The 21942-nt window shown below is 42.8% G+C and overlaps 1 protein-coding gene across 7 annotated transcripts in view; it reads left to right on the top strand.

The window, feature by feature from the left end:
- Nucleotides 1–21942, top strand: part of Grip1 (glutamate receptor interacting protein 1) — a 667949-nt gene that overhangs the window by 378486 nt on the left and 267521 nt on the right. The window contains exon 1 of one of the 7 annotated variants that reach the window (XM_076554189.1): nt 5182–5442. The exons of 5 other annotated variants lie outside the window; for them this stretch is intronic. In XM_076554189.1, coding sequence (XP_076410304.1) covers nt 5199–5442 — 244 coding nt within the window. In that variant the 5' untranslated portion in view covers nt 5182–5198. Of the gene's footprint in view, nt 1–5181; nt 5443–21942 lie in introns of those variants that run through there. One more of the 7 variants, XM_076554182.1, reaches the window with a different exon arrangement.

Raw genomic sequence — 21942 nt, 5'->3', positions numbered from 1 at the left:
AAGAATCCAGGAAGATAGTTTCACAATAGGAAAGCAAATTTGAGCTGATAAGCAATATTTGAAAGTAAAAATAGAAGAGTCATTCCCAGAACCTGGGAACAGATGAATTGTTGAAGAACTAAAACAATGTTAATTCCCTACAACGTTAGGACACAGCCTGAGAGAATTCTACCATTAAAGGGCCGGAGGCAGAAGAGAAGGAAGGGGTCAGCCTTGTTAGCTCTCGCTCCCACTTCCCTGTGGTCTTCTGACGAAATAATCCACCTCATCACACAGGGCCACTGGGAAGAATGAATGTTCTGTGACCAAATGCTGGGCTGTGTCATTCTGTTTCTACAGAGTGTGTGGTGGTTATAAAGCCTGAGACTGTTCTCTGGACCTAAGGACACAAGTGAAGTCGGTCATTGGAATAGCCCTTCACATGACCCCTTCCAAACACACAGCAGGAAGAAGTAACTCCCGGAGGGCATATGGCCAACTGGTACCCCATCTCTTCTTTACACGGTGCCTCCATAAATGGTGACACTGAACCTGGACCATCAAAGGCGTGGTTGACTTCCAACATATCTCCTCGTCTATTGGCTTCTCTAATTGTCACATGTCCCATTGCTGAACATGTCCCACCACAGGCTCTTAGCAGACAAGATTTTCTAGTTCTAACTCTGGGCTTCTGGACCTCCCCATGTTAAGCGTGGTCAGCGTTCTTCCTTTGGTACAGTGAAGGGCATATGTGTTTGGATAGGTAAGCAAATACCAGAAAAACTGGCTATTGGGGCTTTTATTTTAAAACATAACCTGTCTGAATAACACTTCCTAAAGGGCATCATTGTGGGCCAACCATTATTAGCTGTGAGGGGGGAAAAAATCGGTGTACTCAATATGAGCCAGTTGAGAATGTCCTATGTTGTTTAAAAAAATAACCTAAATGTTTTGAGCATTTTGAGGCAATTGCCTTCAAGGAATACAAAAGACAATTGTTAAAATAATAAGTTAACAAGTGAGATCTACCGATTGTGTTTCCTAACAGATTTATGAAATCACTCGAAGGAGAGAATATTGCAATCAAATTGTAGTTTTTCAACTACCTTGATTCTAACGATATCAAAAAATGAGGTATTTATAGCTGATCCCATTTTTCATTTAATTATTAATTTCCCAGGTATATGTATATGGAAAGGAACTTGAGGTTTGCAAAGACCTTTTCTTGTTGATTACCAAAACACTCCATGAACACAATTATTTTGATATAGAAAAACAAACATGTGAAAAATTAATCGAACAAGACAAATACAGTCTCTGTGTCCACATCCTGATGTGTTATGGTCACTTTAATAACATGAGAGCCCTTGAGCAAGCTTGAAGGTATTGCTTTGTTTTGATTTTTACCTATCCCTCCCAACCTCATCTTATGAAATCAATGCTATTAAAATATCATGACTAGCAGGGCGGCCATGGCACATGCCTTTAATCCTAGCACTCAGGAGGCAGACCCAGAGCTCTATGAGTTCAAGGCCAGCCTGGTCTACAGAGCAAGATCCAGGACAGGCTCCAAAACTACACAGAAAAACCCTGTCTCAACCCCCTCCCCCCCCAAAATCATGACCAAAGATATCAGCCAATCTGAAGGGACAGAAGTTGTAAACCCTTTGCTCACAATGATCTCCTACCAAAGTGTGTCTACCTTAGCAACCACCTGGTTGTGGCTGCAGTCACAGTGTTTCCACACACACATTAATTAGCCTTGCTGCAGATGACTTGGGTGTGGGCAGGGTTGGGCACCAGAAGGGCTGAGAAAGACAGTCTCTTGGCACCCCCTGCCGGCTGTAATGTATGCCAGTACTTAAAGGGTCATCACATTTCTCTCAGAGGAGAGGAAATTGTAAGAAAGCTATAAATAGAAAGACTACCCAGGGCTGGGGATGGAGCCTGAGAAAAGACTGCTTGCCTATCCTATGCCAACTCCAGGTTCCATCTGTGCGGAGCTATGTACGCAGGCAGGGGTGAGGAGTTTTGTTTCTTCTTGCTCTTAAATGTGCACCAGCTGAGTCATCTGCCTGAGAACCAGTCTGTACCTGAAACAAAAATCTGAACGGAGCCATCCCATTGATACGTTAAATTCTGTGTAGATGTAATATCCTTGCATTATGCCTTCAGGAAACCAACATTTATAGAAGCCCTGAAACAAGTTATCATTCTCAGGGATTGATCTGCTCCAAATCCAGCAAGCCCGTGTTTTTATATATTGAGGCTAAAGGGTTTTATTTGTTCATTGCTTGGTTTGCTATTGTCTTAAAAGAAGCCAATACTCCTGAACTGACACTTAAACTCCCCTCCAGATTATTCTACAGCTTCATCAGACATAGCATTTGATAACATTTTGATGCTTTATCATTTTTTTAGCCACTACTTGGTGCCCTTTGGGGAGCATGGTGTGAAATCCAAGCTCCCTGTAAGGTTGAGCCACTTCTAGGTGACAGGGAGTGCTTATGTGGCCCAAAGATTCATGGTTATATTAAACTTGTATGCAAGAAATGTGTGCCATTCTGTCCAGAGGGTTCCTGAGAGGAGGCTGTGGATGAGTGCCCCCAGAATTCCTTGGGCACTTGAGACCTTTGGCCCGCAGGTCAGTAAGTTGTAAGACAGAAAAAGTGCATCTCTGGGAGGTTCTGCTGATGTTGGAGTTCCATATCCAAGGCTCAGTTTGCATCAGGCAGAAAGGACAGAGAGTGTCTAACTGAGGTAGATGGACTGACCTAGGAACTATTGCCAGGGAAACTTCTGGCTACTGGAGGGCCCGGAATAAGAAAGAGATAGGACCACACAGGAGATGCCCTCTTGTCCAGGAAAGGGCTTTCTCCAGGGCTCATGTCTGGTGTAGAACCTGAGCTGGCTTCTAGGATTAGCTTCACAAAATCCAAAGAGCAAAGGGAGCCCTTAGGGCAGACCCTCAGGAGCCTTCCAGAGTGCTCCAGGATGAACTGTTTCTCCTGCCAGAAAAAAAAAAATGGGATGTTTTAATTGACCTGAAGATCTTTCTTGGGACTAAAGAAGTGGGGGGGGGGGCTGAATGTCCTAGTAAAAGTGGGAAATATTGGACCATCTTAGCCTTAAAGAAGAAGCAAATTTGGTTTGAAGCTGTGTGGTAGCAGAGGGGCAAGAGGTTCCTGAAAGATTCTGAGATTTATCTGAAGAGACATTAATAAAAGGAAGCAGAGTAGTAACATTTCCCAAGTAAGATTATGTTAATGCTGTTTGACAGGTGCATATTCCGAGGGCCTGGATTTCAGGAAAGGTGTTAGATTCGGGGAAGGATCTTGAAAGGAGAGAGCTATAAATATTCACCTCACATTAACTAATAATCCGAGCCTCTGGCAGCTAGGTTTATTCCTATTCAGAACAAAAAAAAAAAAAATACCAGGCGACTAAAATATTTCTGGAGATGGCCTAAAAGGAACAAAAATGATCGAGGGTATCATTCTTTTAAAAAATTATGGTATTTGAGCTATTTAAAATGCAGGAGACCCACAATCCATTTAATATTGCCGTTCCTGTTGGCTAATGGTGGCTGATGGCTTTAGGTAGACCATCTTTGATAAGGGAATTCTGTCCCTTTCAAATCCTTTCATGTAGACGCTCATAAGGGTCAGCTGTTTCTCATACATAGGTTATTTTTCCGTTGGGCTCCAAAGGGCAAGTCTTGGCATTCCCTATTGATGAAGGGAAATTGCTTAGGATGACGTGGAATTGATGAATGAAGAGAAGACGCAATCACTGGGTTTGAAATAGTAGAAGTTATTTTAGAATCTAGCTCTAAAGACTTTCACATTTTTAAAATGTGTGTGTGCATGCACGTGAGTGTGGGGGTCAGAAAACAGCCCTCAGGGGTAGGTTTTTTTTTTTTTCTTTTCACCATGTAGACCCTCTGGATGCAGCCCAGGTTGCCAGGCCCATGCAGGAAGCACCTTTACTCACCATCTCACTGGCCCTTAAAAGATTTATTTGGGGGTGCGGGGATAGCACTGAAAGCATGGAGAATAAAATTAGATGGACAGTTCATATCCAGGTAATAGTAATGAAACAGTTTAAACACCGATGTCTTTTCTTCGGAGTGGCTGACGGACTTCTGTTGTCGAAGTTTCTGACCGGCAGTCTGATTTTTCCCCCATGTCCGTGTTAACTCCTGGGAGAGATGTCTGGGTTTCAATGGAAATCCCACAGCAGATGTCGGTTTGTGGCGACAGAGTCGTGAGTGGGCTGGTGCTGGCGGATGAAGAAATGGGCTCCACCTCTTGTCACTTTGTGAATGGGCTGTGAAGGGCTTGTTCATTCCCCCCCACTGGAGCAGATCCTCACCCATACCTGCTGCATTGCAAGACTGTCTGATTTGCATATTGAAAACAGTGGCTGGCGGCAACGGGGGGGGGGGGGGGGGGGCGGCTGTTTGGGAAATAAGATAATAAGGTACATGAACAATGGGAATGGTTGGCCCTGTTTGCTTTTATTCCTGGTATCTTTACAAACAGCCTTCACTCTGTTGCTCTCCAGCCAAGGCATTTTTTGGAAAGAGGCATGAAAGGGCTTGGGACACCATCGCCTTGAACAACTCCTTCCCTCAGCCTTTCTTGCATTCCATATCCATAAACCAGTACTGCCTTGACCCTCAGAGCTTTGAAAAGTGCCACATAGACCTTTCCAGGCACATCAAAGGTCTGCCTCTCAGCTATAGGCAAAACTATGATGCTCTCCTGAATCTCTCGCATAAGCTGCCCTGTTCCTTTGCCTCCCTTATGCACCACGGCTGGAAGAATATAGTATATCACACACACACACACACACACACACACACACACACACACACACACACACACACACTTCTTCGTAAAGTAAGAGTGCAAGCATCCCTCGCCTTTCCCATCACATGAGATGGCTAAGGGATACTGACTGGCTGCTGAGATGCAAGGGGTTGGGGGCACCTGCACTCTCTGGAATGCACAGCCTTCGCCCCGAAACAGAATGCATTGCACAGTGCTTAGTGTTAGATTTATGGAATGGCTCCTCTCCCAGCCTGGTCCCCGCTCTTCTCCTATCTGGTGCTTTGTTGCTATCGAAACAGCTTTACTTTCTAAGCCATTGTGATGGAGCAAGGGGGAGGAGGCTGTGACGGGCAGCGGTGGTGGTGGTGGTGGTAGTAGTAGTGAATGACACAGCTTTGCCAGATGACATGTGGCGGACCTCTGCATCAGCCAAGAGGAATTAAGCTTTGTCTCTCCCCACTGGGACTACCTTTCTCCTGGTATGTGCGCAAGGAATTCATATGCTGCTGCTCGCCGCTGCAGCCACCAGAGCAGAGCCCCGAGTACACTTTGCCTGAGAAGCAGGGCGCAAGAATGATAGCTGTCTCCTTTAAATGCCGCTGTCAGATTCTAAGGCGACTTACCAAAGGTAGGCTGCTCTCCTTCCTATTCACTCCGTGGGTCTGCTTGCGCATCCCAGAACCACAGCTGAAACGGTTTTGCTACTTTCAAATATGACTGCCTTTTACAGTTTATTGCCGGGCAACAAAGAACTCAGAGAAATCTGTGCAGATCTCTCTGTACAGGTAGACTCCCAGGTCTGGGCTTCCTGCGGGTCTTTCCTGCCTGGGTTCCTGCTGAAATTGTGTGTGTGTGGCGGGGAGAAGCTAGTGTGATTTTTTTTTTTTTTTAAATGACTTCATTCCTGGCTGAAAAGCCAATGTGTCTGGGGCTGGGGCTGAAGTTATTACGGGAAACCGTCATTTTGCATGCTGATTAACTGGTCAAGAGGAGTCAAGCCTGAATGACTGTCCTTTCTGTGGCACACACACACAAAATGCACCTGGCAGCTTTGGGACCTGCACAGCTGCTCAGTCCACACAATAATTGTTTATTAATTTCTCAAATCTCATGAGCTTTTTCCCAGGACAGTTTTAATTCTCATTCATTCTCTCTCTCTTTCTCTCTCTCTCTCTCTCTCTCTCTCTCTCTCTCTCTCTCTCTCTCTCTCTCTCTCCTCTCCCCTTCCTCTCTCCCTCTCCTCTTCCTCCCCCATCCTCTGCATGTATGTGTGTATATGTGTTAGAAGTACATGTGCAAATTTGTAGAAGATTCAAAATTATTTGGTCCTATGTGATATTTGAAGTTTATTTGAAAGTAAAAATACAGTCATGGCTTCATACCTTAACATCGAGATTTATCAGCTTGAAATTGTCTCTCTTAGAACTCTCAAATATGAATGAAATCTGTGTAACACTTCAAGTGCGCTTTTCTTTGAAATCGGCCTTGATCTGGTTTATCTTGTAGACATTCTATCTCAAAGTTCGTGAATGGTTCCTTTTAGTGATCTGGCCTTCTAAACATGGAGAAGGACAAGTTTCTCTTGCCTTGCTTCCCTTGGATAAATCTTTAGAGAAAGCATATTACTGAAGAAGAAACTTTGGTCTGTGTAGAAAGAGGCGGCTGGAGATGCCTTTCATTTTCAGCCTGTAATCGAGTACCGCCAAGTAATTAATGGGTGTAATTATGTTCTAGAAGCCCTGAACCTATAAATATGTTAATGGATGCTATTTCTATCAGTTTAGCCTGACATATCAGAGTTCTTTGATCACCAGCAGGGCAGCTAAAAATGCAATTAATATTTTATTTGGCAGAAGAATGAGCACAGAGCAAATACTGACAAATAGAGCAGACATCAGTAACAGGAAAGAGAATAAATACCGTCTGCTAACTTCCTGGGCGCAGTTGAAAATTGTGTGGATAGCAGAATGCTCCTTAGGAGCAGGCAGGCCATTGCTTTCAAATTAGGCTGTGAGTATAAGTTTGTACATTATGTTTGATTTTATTCTTTCCAATGGGTACAATTCTTGTTTATAAGTCAGAGTTAGAAGGCTATCCTTTATGTGAGAAGCTTGGCTAAGAGTCTTAAAGACAGGTCTCTCATTCTTAAAAGTTCTCTGCCTATGTGGGCACTTACTTATCTTGGTGTTGAGAGGATAAATGCTCTTAAAATACTGAAGCAGTATTTCTAGTCATGCGAATAAGAAATTCTCTTATAGGTTCTACATTCAAGGAAGGCAGTGAATCCAGATAATTTTTAGTTCTTACATTTAAAAAATTTTTCCCATTTTTTTTCTGAGTCTATGGAAGCATTCATCTGTTGCATTGAAAAGAGATTTAACTTGTTTTCTAAGATAGTTGGCTAAATACCAAGACAATTAGGGGGTATATGGATCCTCCTTTTTCCTAGGTACTACCTCACATTTCCTCAAAAATCTTTGTATACACTCTACTTGGGATTTAATGTACAACTTCCAGTTCATCATGAATTGGCATCATATGGCAAGTATCACCTTGCTATCATGAGGCTATTGTCTGTGTTTGGCTGGTTATTCAAATATTTGAGAAGAAGAAGAAGAAGAAGAAGAAGAAGAAGAAGAAGAAGAAGAAGAAGAAGAAGAAGAAGAAGAAGAAGAAGAAGACAACTCCTGAGTACTATGACTCCTTACCTTCCCAATCATGTGTGGCCTTGTCAAAGTTCAAGTCTAACAATGCTACCTGTTGCTCCAAAATGATTCAGTGAGTTCCACAACCCACCTCTAGCCATGTGCTGTTTTCTTGGGCTATAATAATAAAACAAAGAAACACATAGAACTATAACCTTAAATTCTCCTTTTTGGATATTGTGGGGTACAGGTAGACATATATTTGAATGAGGCTGCTTTCCTGCCCATTCTCTCTATCCACATAGCTCACACTCAATACCCAAACACGTGCATGTCTTTGCTCCCATTGAGGACTGTACCCAATCCTCTCTTTCCAGATGCTTAGCCCAGTGCCCTGTCTATGGGAGACATTTAGAAACTGTCTGTTAAAAAGAATTAGATGTAGCTGGTTAAAAGAAGCAGAGCATTGAATTTTCTGGATGTTCTTAGGTATTGCTTCAAGAACTTTATTAGCGCTCATGTGTCTCCAGCCTTGCCTAGATTCTTGGGGCAGGGAGACTTGCTTTCTGTGTCTCTAAAACTACCTTCCTATGTGTGGCTAACCCACTCAGACAAAAAGCAGTATGGCACCTATATGTTTTCTTAATTCTCTTAAGGAGAAGGGATGTAATTAAATGAAAAGTTTCCATATAGATACCACATTCTTAGTGCTTGGCTTCACCTGTATATTCTTTTTCTGTCTGTTGGACAATTAGCAAATCTCAGAAATTCAGAAACCGTAACTTTTCTAGAACTGGTGTTTTTGTGGGTAGAAGCTGGACTGTGGCATTTTATAGGTGTATCAAGTACTTCTAGTCAACATATTATTGAGTAACAACTAATTTCCCTTCGTTGGTGTTATAATATATACTTATTCATATGTATCTTTTAGATCTTTGAGTCACCTGCATAGGCACAGGACCCCACAATCTTAGTGGGGTACATATTTCAAGTGACCTTAGCATGTCTCGGATTTGTAAATTGAATCTTTTTTAAAAAATTAAGTCTTCAAACAACTGCTATAAATGGGTGTAGTTGCCTTTTCCTGCCCACATCAGCAAATAAAATAACCTCTGGCCCCAAAGCCTGCCGGTGCATGGTGGTAGGAACACCGGCTCACTCCAGGACCAGCCACTGTGTCCTTGGGCACCTAACATTGAAATCCAGAAGAGGCGTGCTATCTTCTCCATCTCCCCCTTTTGCAGTGAGCCACGCCTGCTGAATCCCTAGCCTTGGAGCCAAATCCCCAAAATAACATTTTTTCTCAGCTCCCCAGCATCCTATGACCAAGGATGGAGACGACAGGGTGGGTGGGGGCATCTACCTGCTCAGCGGCTTATGGGGGAGCGCTGCTTTTGAAGTTAAGGGGTGCAGTGCCTCCAAATCGGATGAGTTCCTGTCTTCTTATTGTGGTTATGTTTTCATTCTCCCGTGACAGACTCTGGCCCTGTGTGCAGGCAGTTCTGCTGTGTGACTAGTAGGACGCTAAGTCCTGAACTTTCATGCCCTGCCGACCATGGCATTTCCCAGTCCCAAGTTTCACTCAACCAAGTTGAGCATCCGCTATTGAATACTTATTGGCATGCCACAGGAAGCATGGCTGTGGTCACCTTTGAGTTACCTCTTTGTTATTGTGGCCATCCATTGTGTATCTTTACATTCTTTGTAGCCCCAAAGTCATGTCCAAAACCTGCCTTCACACCCAGGTTCCAATGTGGTTTTTTTTTTTTTTTTTTTTATTTCATCTGGCCTAAGTGGTACTTCATTTTCAGTTTGAATTTACTTCCTCTCACTTCCCATATACACATATGATCTGGAATAGAATGAGCAGTCTCAGACTCTGTCCCATTAACTGACCCCAGGAAGCTCTGTTAACCAATAGGGCATCCGAGTGAGATGTTTGTGGCTGATGCCCAACTGATGCCCCTACTATGTATCCTGCTTCCTTTCTCCCTCACTGTCTTTCTTCTCAAAATCCTTCTTTCCCATTGCCTGGACCACTAGCTCTGATGTATGTAGAGACGGAGTGTCGTGGCCACACTCAGGTTCTCTTCCTTCCTATTGCCTGGACCACTGGCCCTGAACAATATATAGAGATGGAGTGTCATGGCCACACTTGGGTTCTCTTCTTTCTCACTTTTGCTCCCTACAGCTGCCCTAGGCGTGGGATGGTTGTGCTCAAAATGTAAGGTCAGACATTAATCTAGGCCCTGTCTCCAGGGAGACCTGAAACTCCACTGTCTCAGATAGCCAGCAATCTTGTTCTTAATTCTCTCCTGCAAGGACAGTCTCACAGAGGCGTGCCTGGTTATCTTTTCAAGTATTATTCAAGCGACCTCCGAGTCTCTTTAGAGACTGAGATTCTGTGACCCTGATCCAGTGTTTAAAAAATTCTTACTGAGAAATTAATTTTCTGTGTCTAGCCTCAATCAAAGATAATAATTCATTTTAACTTTTTGTCTTAATGAAAGAAAACATTTTTTATCGCTTCTTCACTGTGGAGCCTCTTATTCCAAACAAGGCTGAATCAGTCACTGAGAGCAATGTCATTGTTCTCAGTGGGATTGCTTCTTTCGTGATAGGCTCACATTTTCCGTGCTGGTCCCTGTGCACTTCTCCATCTGTCTGCGTCTGGTCTCCTGACTCCTTCAGCATTCTCCTGTAATGGTCTCTCTTCTGCTCTGTGATAAGATTCCGAATTGATTATCATCTGGGTGGAGAATGCTCGCTCTCTGCTGGATCTCATTTCTCCTGTCTGCCCAGGCCTGTCCCTTCTCCTCACCCTTCCTGGCCTGTCTGTCAGACCCTGCCATTGGGAGCCGCTTGACTGGCTCTCTCCACCTCATTAACTTCCCCAGCCCTTTTCAAATCTCACCTGATAGCATGCCCTTTCTCCTTTACCTCTGCCCTTGGCTATCAAAAGTGGTTTACAGGATGGGAGACGGTTCCCTTGGTAAAGTGCTTGACACATAAGCGTGAGGACCTGAGTTCAGATCCCCAGCATCCACATTGAGAGCCGAGTCTGTTTTTAAAACTCCGGTTTTAAGGAGAGGTGGGAGGATGCCTAGAGCTTACTGGCCAGCTAGTCTAATCTAGTCTAGTCTAATCTAGTCTAACCTACTCTCACCTAGTCTAATCTAGTGAGCTCCAGATTCAAGGAGAGATCCTTTTTTGGATAACATGGAGGGTAATCAAGGAAGACATCTGCCATCTGCCCATGTAGACAAATTTCTAAATTGTCTTATTAAATAAAAAACATAGAGCCAAATATAGGTTAAAGCCTGAGAGAGATCAGGGAAATAGGGAAGGCCACAGCTAACCTTACCTCACCAACTCTGCAGCTTCCAAATGCGTGCTACTTCCTGTCTACCCACGCCTTTATATGCCTTGCTTTTCTGCCCTCTCATTGGCTCTTAGCCCATCTACCTCACTTCCTTGTCACTGCCTGTCTGGACAGACCTCCAGGTCTCTATGGTTGGTACTGGGATTAAAGGTGTGTGTCACCACACTTGGCTCTGTTCTCTAGTGTGGCCTCAAACACACAGAGACCCTGCCTGCTAAGTGATCAGATTGAGGGCGTGTGCTACCACTGCCTGGCTTCTATGTTTACGTAAAATGGCTTGTTATTTCCTCTGATCTCCAGGAAAACTTTATTTATTAACATACAAATAAAGTATCCTCACATTTCAGCACAAATGAAATATCACCACACACCCCAGACCTTGAGGCATGCACACACATGTGCATTCTCAGCCCCAAGCAGGAACACTGAACACACGTACCTGAACACACCATCTTTAAAGGGAATTTATTTAACTTGTTTTTCATTCTGTCTTGCAAACTTTAAAAAGAAAATGTACTCACTTTCAAATACTTCACAAAATAAGATTTGTTATTCAGTTAATGTTCGATCTCTTGCCAGGGCACGGGGCACACAAATAGAGAGACCTCACTTGAACAGGAGAAATCTGAAATAGGAATCTGGTCAGAGGGTTGCTGTCCTCACATATGTGTTGAGATGGAGTTGTCTGGGTGAGATAGGTTTCTTGCTGAGCTTTCCGACTAGTCTCTGAGATGTTTAGATTGAACAAGGGCTTAGAGGACTTCATTCCCCAGTGCTCGGAGATTTTTCTCTTATAAAGCAGGTGAAGGCTTAGCGTAGCAGTGTGGCCGGTTTTGCCTCCGTCTTCTGGATAGGAATTGCACACTGGAAATGCTTTCCTCCTTCCGTAGACGCAGCACCCATCTATCAGGTGGAGTGTTCAGCTATGTGGGCTATGAAATTATCTGCAAATGAACAAAGGATTTCGGTTCCTTCTAGGAGGATTGTAGCTGATGGGGATGGCAAACATGGTCATTGCTGAAACAGGGAAGGCTCCCTTAACATGGGTATTTCTACTTCCTGATGTCCTGTAGAGAAACGATTAAGAGGAAGAATAAAAGTCGTCTGAGCTCATTCCGCTGCATACCTACTGTCTGCCAGCTACTGCTCTAGACGCCTCCTGCAAACCAGCACAGCTATCACTCACAGCCATGCTGTTATTTCTCCATCAGGCACCAGGAAAAGCAGCAGTCAGAGGGGATGAAGGATGTCTCTAAGACTGCAAGGCATGTAGGAGATGTGGAGTTAAGAACCCACATTCTATTCTGCTATTGTCTTTTGCATGGAGGGGAAGGGTTGCAGGCCAGCCTGGAACTGTGTAGTAAGACTTTGTTCCAAAACAAGCAAACTCACATACATGCACACATGTGTACACACACAAACACACACACACACACACACACACACACACACACACACACACACACACAAGAAAACTGTTCTGTATGACCTCAGGTTCATATTAACTGTATCCATATTATAGTTCATTCATTTTAAACATTTATCTTAGTAAAACTCACTTCTTTCTGGGAGAAATACATGTTTGGTAATTTCATACTATTTGAATTTTTGAGGGAAAAATGCATGCTTTTTTTCTAAGAAAAAAAAACTTGAATTCTGAATTTTTTTAGTATTAAAAGGAGAGTGTCCATATTTGGATTCCATCTTCTCCTTTAATCTGTAAACAATATTTCTCCATATACAGGAGATTAGATGTTAAATGTAAAATTAATATTCTGTACTTTATCCTATAGACAGAAGAAACCAGTTTGTCAAGATATTTTTGTGCTGTGCTACTATAGTTTTGGTATCATATTTAACCCAAAGAAAACATCCCCTCAGATATTAGTTCCACGTAGCATCTTAGAGAATGCTAGTTCAGTTCTCTAATGCAGAGAGAAACTTGGATGTTAGCTTTATAATAAGCAACAATAACCTGGTCCAAGATCCCTGAATCAATAGGACTTTCAGCAAAGTTTCTTGGGCTATTAGAAAATGGGAGAATTCTGATTAATAACTCAAACCAGATTAATAACTGAATGTATTAAGAATGCAATTAATATGTTTTTGTAAACTTTGATCTCATTTTCAAAATATGACTTGGAAGAAAAGGGAGATATCAGGCCGGGTGGTGGTGGCACATCCCTTTAATCCCAGCACTCGGGAGGCAGAGGCAAGTGGATCTTTGTGAGTTCAAGGCCAGCCTGGGCTACAGAGTGAGATCCAGGAAAGGCGCAAAGCTACACAGAAAAACCGTGTCTCAGAAAAAACAAAACAAAAAAAAAAGAAAAGAAAGAAAAAGAAAAAGAAAAGGGAGATGTCTGATGCCAGTGAAGTTGGGGTTAAAATGTTAAAATGGTAATGAATGGAGTGAAGCAAAGAGATTTACAATTGATTCCCTGTGCCTCGTGTGTAGGAATGTGAAAAAAATCCATATGATTTTTAGGAAGAGTTAAAATTATGCTAAACACTTGAGTATATTTTTACCTCAGTATTTCCATACTCTTACTTCATCTGGTGCATGTCAACATGCACTTTGATTAACTCTGCAGTGCACTGTTCCATTATGATACATGACATGCACTTTGATTACTTTGGTGTGCACTGTTATATTATGATACGTTACACTATGATGCACATCTCTGGTCATTTCCACCTTTTCACACTAATAGGGGATATGGTGTACAGTATCCCTAAACCATCCCTTTGTGTTACACAGAGGTACATTTATGTGTTCTCGATTTCATGTTTCCTGATACCTATTTTCTAAGGAATGATAGGAAATGTCACCCACCGACACATTTGTCCACCGCTTTTTTTAAGTAACAAAGGTTGTAAATAAAGCTTCGTGATAGGAATGGTGTTTGGAAGCTGGAATGTCCAAAGACAAAGGAAGAGACTAAAGGAGAGGTGGTGTTTATAAGTAGGTCACCACTGACCTGTGAGAGAGCAGCTTCAGCAGGCAAACCCTGCCCAGGACAAATGGTGAGAATCTTAGGTGCACTCTAAGCATGGGAGGCCATTGCGTCATCGTAGCAAGGCTGAGAGTCAACACCTGGACCGGCGGCGGTGAGCAGGCAGATGATGAAGTCACAGAGAACAGTGAACGTTGTTCTGGGGTAGGAAGGATTGGGCCGTGCTCTGTTTGTTTGTTGTTTTGTTTGGGGGAAAGGGGTAGAATAAGGGCAAATTAAAAGGTGCCGACTGAGGAGTGATGAGTCCTAAGACAAGGTAAGCCAGGTGAGGGTGAAGGGCAGGACCAGGATGCAGGCAGAGGCAAGAAAGGCCAGGGATGTGCCTTCCTGACACAGTGCAGGAAGCATGGGACTACTTCATGTACACATGAAGGATATTAACTAACTGGACTTTATTAGTAAATTCTGAGAGTCCCAAATTTTGTATTTTTATAAACCCTTAATACAAGGGTTTCTAAATATTCCTCTGTATTGAAATCCCCCAAGATCTTAAAAAAAAAAAAAGGGATGCCTGGAGATTATGATTTGATAGGCTGGGTGGTAGACTATACTTTAGAATGTTAACAGAATCCCTTCGGTGATGTTATTGTGTGGAGTTTGGGAGCCTTGAAGACCTAACTGTTTAGGCAGCTTCGTGCAGACTTACTCTTTGGCATTGTGTTTACTTCAGGCAGAAGCTCGGAAACTTTACTGCTAGGAGGAAGAAGCAGGACACACACAGCCACTGGAGCTGCCTGGGATTTTTGAGGGAGGAGCCCAAATTTAAATGGAGCCAAAATACAGCAGTACCACCTATGAGTGACGTCACTAAGGCCTCAGCGTGAAGCAGTAACGGTTAAGTGAGGTGGAGGGTGGGAGAGCAAGAGAGAGGAGGAAGTGTGGGAGGGACATCTAACATGGAAGACCTTTGAAAGAGCCATATGGAAACCCACTACTGTAGAGGTTTCCTAAAATACATACATATATATATATATATATATATATATATACATACATACATACAGGTATACAAAGTGGTATGTATATGTGTTGCTTCTTTGAGACAGGATTTAACTATGAGCTTCTGTCTGTCTTGGAACTCACTATATAGACCAGGCTGACCTCAAACTCAGAGATCCTCCTGCTTCTCTCGCCCAGGTGTTGGGATTAAAAGCACGTACCAGTCTGCCCAGCTAAAATGGGTTTAAATGGAGTTATCCTATAATGGTGGGTAGAAGGTGAGGACGATGCTTCTACCCGATACCAAAGGCTATCGAATAAAAATCCCAGTGCCAGGTATAGATTACCTCTTTTTGATCTGTTAATTAGACAGTCCCCTTAAATCCCTCCACCACACATTTCATGCTATTGGTACTGCTCTTGATGTATTTGATAGGAAGAACCTATTGCTGGGCACACTACATACTTGAGTCACAGCAGATGGAGAAATCAAGCTGGTACCAACCTAGAAGCTTCATTCCCACTGGCTAACTTCCACAGAGCTGGAAGATACTCTGCACACTAACAGAGCAGAAAAGTGATAATCTTTCCCAGGTGTGAACTCTGAAATCTTCAGATGACTGCCCTGGCACAAATGTTATGCGAGTAACCAACCAATTTGATTTAAGACCTACTCTGTAGGATGGAACTCTTGTCTGCCACCTTTAACTGGACCAAGTACTCATGGCCAAATAGGTCACAGGCACTAGGGGAGAACCTACTACTATTATTCTGTTGAATTGGCATAATATAAAACTCCACCCCTAAGTACATATCATCATAACCACAGATTAGTACATCTCCCAACCCTCATCAGAGAAGCTTCCATTTGCACTGGATTTAGACGGAGAATAAGAGACTATGGAAGATCAACTTTAAATAGGACAGCTATATCATACCCTCCCCCCACCCAAGGCTCAAGGATCATCTCTGAAGAGGGATATTCCCAGACACACCAGGGCCTTTTTAACATGAGCTGCACAAGATCAAGTCAGACAAAATCCCAGCATGGACAGCTGAGGGGCTTGTGAGATCCCATCTCTAGCAGAGACACTATTGTAATTGATGGCTGCTGAGGGAGAGAGAGTCCTTTTTCTTCCAGGATACAGCCTCTGAGAGGTCACAGTGTTTCTGGAGATGGTCCTACACTCATACACATACTGACAGCACAGTGAGTTTTTGTTTCTGTTTTTTCAGAATGAGCCCGTGAAATTGGGTGGGAAAACTGGAGGGGAGGGAATGGGGGAATCTTTCACTGATACACATTTATAATATACATGCACACAAAAAAGTATACAATATATTACACTTTTGCATGTAGACCTTGCAGAGAAGTATGCAGCTGCAGTGTGTTATGACACGTTTGCATGTACACATTGTGGAGAAGTGTGCTATGTGTCATCACACATTTACATATAGGCATTGCAGTATGAGTTTGTAAGATCTAGTTTTAAAATAGTAATTGACACACACCGATGTCCACTCCTGAATCATATGTCTGGGAACACATCGTGAACCATAGCTTAACATCAACAGAAGGATCCACAGGTTCTGTGTAGTAAGGGCATGGCTGCCTTAGTGGTTCCTAGACTTCCCTAGTTTCGTGGTCCGCTGGCGAAGTCTTCAACACCTGGCAGTCAATATCCGCATAAACCAGAACAGCTGTCTAAAAGGCTGGGGAAAGGAATGTCTGACTGTCATGTGATGTTTCTGCTTTTACTATTTAGGGTAAACTGATGCTTCCTGTTTCCTTACCCAGGAAGTTTCTTGAAAGAGAAATGGTAGCTAAAGGCAGGTGTATTGGTGCCTAACTATAACCCAAGCACTCTTCAGGTAGAGACAGGAAGTTGAGGAGTTCAAAGCCCACCTTGTCAACTCACTAGTTTAAGGCAAGACTGGGCTACAGGAGGTCTTTTTACAAAATGGGGGGGGGGTGAAAAGGGGAGGAGAAGGAGAGGGAGGAGGGAGGGAGGGAGGGAGAGAAGGAGGGAGGGAGAGAGAAACAGGGTTAGAGAGAATGAGAATAACTAGCTGAAAGACAAGGCTGCAAACACCTCTGTTTGCTTGTGTGGAGAACCCTTATTTTTCTCACCCTTCCATCCTCCCTCCTATTACATTTCTTCTCCCAACTCTGATATGTTTCTACTTATAGAAAAGAAATCAACGTCCCCAAAATTTGCCTCCCAACTAACTAGCATTCTAGGTTGGTGCTATACCCCTGAACTTTATGATTTTTTTTTTTAACCTTTCGGGTTTTCTTACCACTGGAGAAAGTAAACTCCCCAGGATCACATGATCACCCGCATCTCCCTACACCTGCTAATTTGTCTCTTAACTAGCAGGGCGTTTCTTACCCTCCTTCTCCCCTCCTCCTCTCAAAGTCTGCTCAAGCTGTCTGGAGGAAGGTTCTGGCAGGAGGCCAGCAACACCAGGGAGCTGGAGGCTGAAGGACAAACTATTGTTAAATTCTGCATGACAAAATTCCCAATTGAATTCAATCTGAGGAATATTTAGGACCCCACTGAGTTTCAGATTGAATTGAGTCGTCTCTCTTCTACCAAGCAAGGTGACTTGTACAGATCAAAAGTCAACCCCATCAAATGCCTTTGCTTTCTAAATGGTTGGTGGGTGAATTTAGCTCATTAACTGCGAAGATTCCATTAAAAGTTATCAGAATCAAGGCAGTTTCCAAGAGTGATTAATTCCTGATATCCTGATGTGTATTTTATAGGGCGCTGCTTGTGTGATTTAAATACCCACCTCCCCAGTTTTAAAATCTGCACATGAGTTAACAGCCAAAGGTACACTGACCACAAACATTTGCTTGGATTACCTCCCAGACAATGGGGAATGGAAAAGGTTGGTTCTAAAACTGCAAGGAAAAGAGGATACGGAGACTTTCAGAAGGTTCTAGAAGGTAGAAAACTGGTAAACCAAAGCCAAAATTACAACCCAAAGTGAGCATAAGAAAAATGACCTGGGGAGTATGAATTAGCAGAGGAGCCATAGGCAAGCTGTGAAGAGAGATAGAGGAACAAAGACAGAGGAAGAAGACAGAGGGCTGGGTTTGTTTTTAAGGAAGAGCAGATTGGGAAGTGAAATGCCTCCCTTCATCACCTTCCATTATATTCCATAATCAAACCTGGAAGAACAATCTACAAAATCCATGGATCTTCAGTGATGATGACCCCCACAGCAAAACCTTCTGGCAAACATTTGTTCTGGCAGGAAACTGTGCAACCTGCTTACATTGCTACCTGTGGGCTGCCCGAGACCTTCCAGTAAAACCTGACTCTGGTTGTCTTTTCTAAGAAAGGTAAAGTAAGAAACCCAGGCAGTGTAACCTCTGCTCACAACTTTCATGATATGAACTGATTCTTTTGTCTTGCTGTTGTTTTTATGTGTGAATTTATCGGTTTTCTCCTCTTGTTTGTAAGAGTGAACAAGTGCATCATGATATTTAATGGCATGCTATATAGAATTACAAAGACACCCTAACTGCTACATGCAGTCAAAGGGATGGACTCTGAAATATAATATTGAGTCAAGGAAGCTAGACACAGAAGTGCTTATGATTTACTTTCTTTAAATGTTCAAAGACATCCATCCTAATTTGTAAGGATGCAAGTCGGGATAGTTACTGACTCTAGAGAGGAGAGAAGAGGGAGATTTGAGGGATGTGGATCCTAGTCTGCATCTGATCTGTGAGCCCCACACAGAATGGATTCACTTTCTGAAAGCTCCTTCACTGGCTCACTCTTGGTCTGGGTGCTTTTGCATATGTGTACTATGTTTAAAGCAAAGGGCATTTTTTAAGTCAAAGGTTAAATAAAGATGGCTTCCTTGGGAAGCCACACATGACATGGCCGGTGCTCACCTGTAATTGTAGCATTTGGGAATGGAGGCAGAGGGAATGGGTTCAAGACCAGCCGAAGCTACAGAGGGATTTTTACTGTCAGCCTGAGCAAGAACAAAACAGAATTATTAAATAAGACTTTGGGTTATTATTTCAATTTTATAAACACAGCTAACAGATCTTATACCTACCAGAATGGAGAGTTTAATGTAAATGAAACATTTTCCTCCGTCAGAGACACTGGACAAACACAATTTAAAGTGGATAAATAAATGATAAGATTCGTTTTAAAACCTCTCAAAAGTTTGAAACTGACACAGTAAAGAATTTTCGCATTGAGGGATAGAAATGATGGAGGAAGAAATAAGAGGGAACGTTCATCTCTTACCCCTCTGTGCCATTACCATTCAAAAGAAAAAGACAGATGTGGTAAGAAGCTCTATTTCTGCCACTAACAATAGTCACTGCTTCTTCCATGCCTGCCGCCGTTGAGGTGCCAAATTGAATATTCTGTCTTACTTATCTCAATTAAATCTTCACACCTCATATTATCCTCCACGTCTATTAAGAAGGTGCTTATTAACCCAGTCCTAATGATAAGGGAGTTAAGCATCACGACTCCCAATTATAATAAAGAGGATAAAACATTATTCAGGAAAAAGTTTTCAGTGAGCCAGAAGGTGTTTCTCATGGTCTTAAGCAAAGTTTGCATTTGAGTTCACCAGCAGCCAGGGTACATCAGGAAGGGGTGTTCTCATGACGTTTGTTTAATAAGCTTATTGCACTTTATTAATTGTGTGTGTGTGTTTCTGTGCGTGTGTGTGTGTGTGTGTGTGTGTGTGTGTGTGTGTGTGTGCACTAAACGTGAGTGGAGGTCAGAGAACAGCTTGCCAGGGCTGGTTCTCTCCTTCTACCCAGGGATAACATTCGGGCTGTCAAGCTGGGTGGCCAGCACCTTTACCTGTGGAGATGACACTCTGGCCTCCTCATTATGTTTTTGGTCTCATTCCCCATTTAGAAACTGGGAGAGAGCATCAGCATTGCCCAGCAATCAATTCTAAAAGGGGTGCTGACTGTTAATACTGCCGCAGTGTGTGCAAGGTGCTGTAATTATGACATCCCCAGACCATGATAAAGCTAATGTACAAGTGCTTCCTCTTGTCCCACTGTCAAAGCTAAAGGCACGAGGATATGATGCAAGGAAGTGATCTCTGCAGGAAATGCAGATGGCAGAGCCTGGGTGTATTGATTTCCAGAGATCTGCCTCAGCATCTATTCACTGCTCTTTCTAAACCTAATTCTGCTAAATGTTGCTCGTTCCTCCATCAGAAAATAAACTTGTCAACTGATCTTGGGATATATAACAAATTATACACTGGGTTGTACCAATGCAAGGTTTTATATTAAAGATTCATAGAAGTTAAATAGGAAATAAAGCTAATTAATTTTATTTGACCCAGTATGTTTCTATTTTATTTGGTCGCTGGACTATTTTCCAAATAACCCTCAATACCATGAACAGAAGCCAGGTTTTAAGCATCATTAGTTTACCTCCATACATGTCAGAACTTCTGGAAAAATAAATGTACCAGTCATGATCAGATCCTGCCCCAGTAAATTCTATACACCAAACTTTTCAAATATACACAAGACCTGGATGATGGAAAATTCACAATTCAGTTTTGTGAATCACCTCTCGTGCCCACCTTCTCTGGTATTGTTTATACATTTGGGCTCATGTGCTTTAGAATCAAGATGTGTAAAAGGCAGAGTGTGTACTGTTACAAAAAAGTGTAGAAGTCTGACAAATTTGTTCCTTAGACAGAGTCTCCTCACAAACATCCACAAGAGAACGAACTGCAGCTGTACCTACACATGAATTACACTCCCTGCCCACAACATATGCCTCCCAAGTGCAGGCGCTCTGCATTTTGAACCCATCCAGTCATTTCAAACTTGTTCCCATTCAGTTCTTTCCCATAAATCACCATAGAGGTGATTTGACTTTGTAGCATTTAAAGGGCGGCTATCACACCTAACCACTGAAATTATGAAAGATGGAGATGACCCTTGGCTGGCATCTACCTCTGAAATCAACTGCTCCCTGAAGAGCCTGGCTAATGAAGTTCTTTGCATGGTTCCCACACCCAGCTGAGTGAGGAGACTCCCAGGGAAAGCTCGGTGTTTCATTTATATATCACAGAACATTCGTCCAACATAAATATTTGTATAGTTGGTCTTCTGCTGAGTTCTTTAGGAACATTGATTAATACATTCTGAGAGTGAAACTGTGGCATTGGTGACAGTCGTCTTTCAGTTTGGTGCAGCCTGGGGGCCTTATTCTAAATGATTTCAAAGGACTGGCCTATTGTCTTCATGAAGGTGAGCAAGAGGGGACCCCACCCTTCAGAATCAGAACCTGGTCTGTCAGACAAACATTCTTCTCCTTCCTGCCTCTGACGGCAGAATTAAGACACACCCTTTGAAGAAGCATTAATAGCCCAGACTTCAGTCCGAGATCATACAGTTTGACTCACAGAGAGTTTCTGTTTGTAGAATCAAAGGCAAGACATAATCAATGAACACAACAATATGTCTAACCTTCCCATTTGTGATGAATGGGAGAACAGTAATCAACAGAGGTTCGTTAATGCAAGTTATTAGATTGAGTGACGCAGGCTGACCATTCTGTTTTGATGAAGAAAGGGGGCTTAGCATCGCCATTACTCTGGCACAAAAAGGAATTTTTAGAAGCTCTTTCTTCAGTACTAAAGAGAGTTTTAAAAATATTTATGTGTTTGTGCGTGTGTGTGTGTGTGTGTGTGTCTGTGAGGGTATGTGGTGTGTGTGTGTGTGTGTGTGTGTGTGTGTGTGTGTGTGTGTGTGTGTGTGTGTGTCTGTGAGGGTATGTGGTGTGTGTGTGTGTGTGTGTGTGTGTGTCTGTGAGGGTATATGGTGTGTGTGTGTGTGTGTGTGTGTGTGTGTGTTAGATATATGTGCAGGGGTCTACCTGCCACAGCATGTATGTGGCAGTCAGGGACAACTTTGTGTCCCCTTAGTTCTCTCCTACCTTTGAGAAGTTCTGGAGAGTCAAACTCAGGTAGCCTGACTTGTGTGGCTAATACTTTTCCTTTCAAACCAAGCCTCTGGACCCAGTAAGAGGATTTTTGTTGTTGCCGTCGCTATTGCAAATAAGTTGTTTTTTTTTTTTTTTTTTTTTTTTTGGTTCACTATATTCTGATCATGGTATCCT

Source organism: Peromyscus maniculatus, chromosome 18, assembly GCF_049852395.1.
Source record: "Peromyscus maniculatus bairdii isolate BWxNUB_F1_BW_parent chromosome 18, HU_Pman_BW_mat_3.1, whole genome shotgun sequence".
Lineage (NCBI taxonomy): Eukaryota > Metazoa > Chordata > Mammalia > Rodentia > Cricetidae > Peromyscus > Peromyscus maniculatus.
Note: the sequence above shows the minus strand (reverse complement) of the source record. Positions and strands in the feature narration are given on the sequence as shown.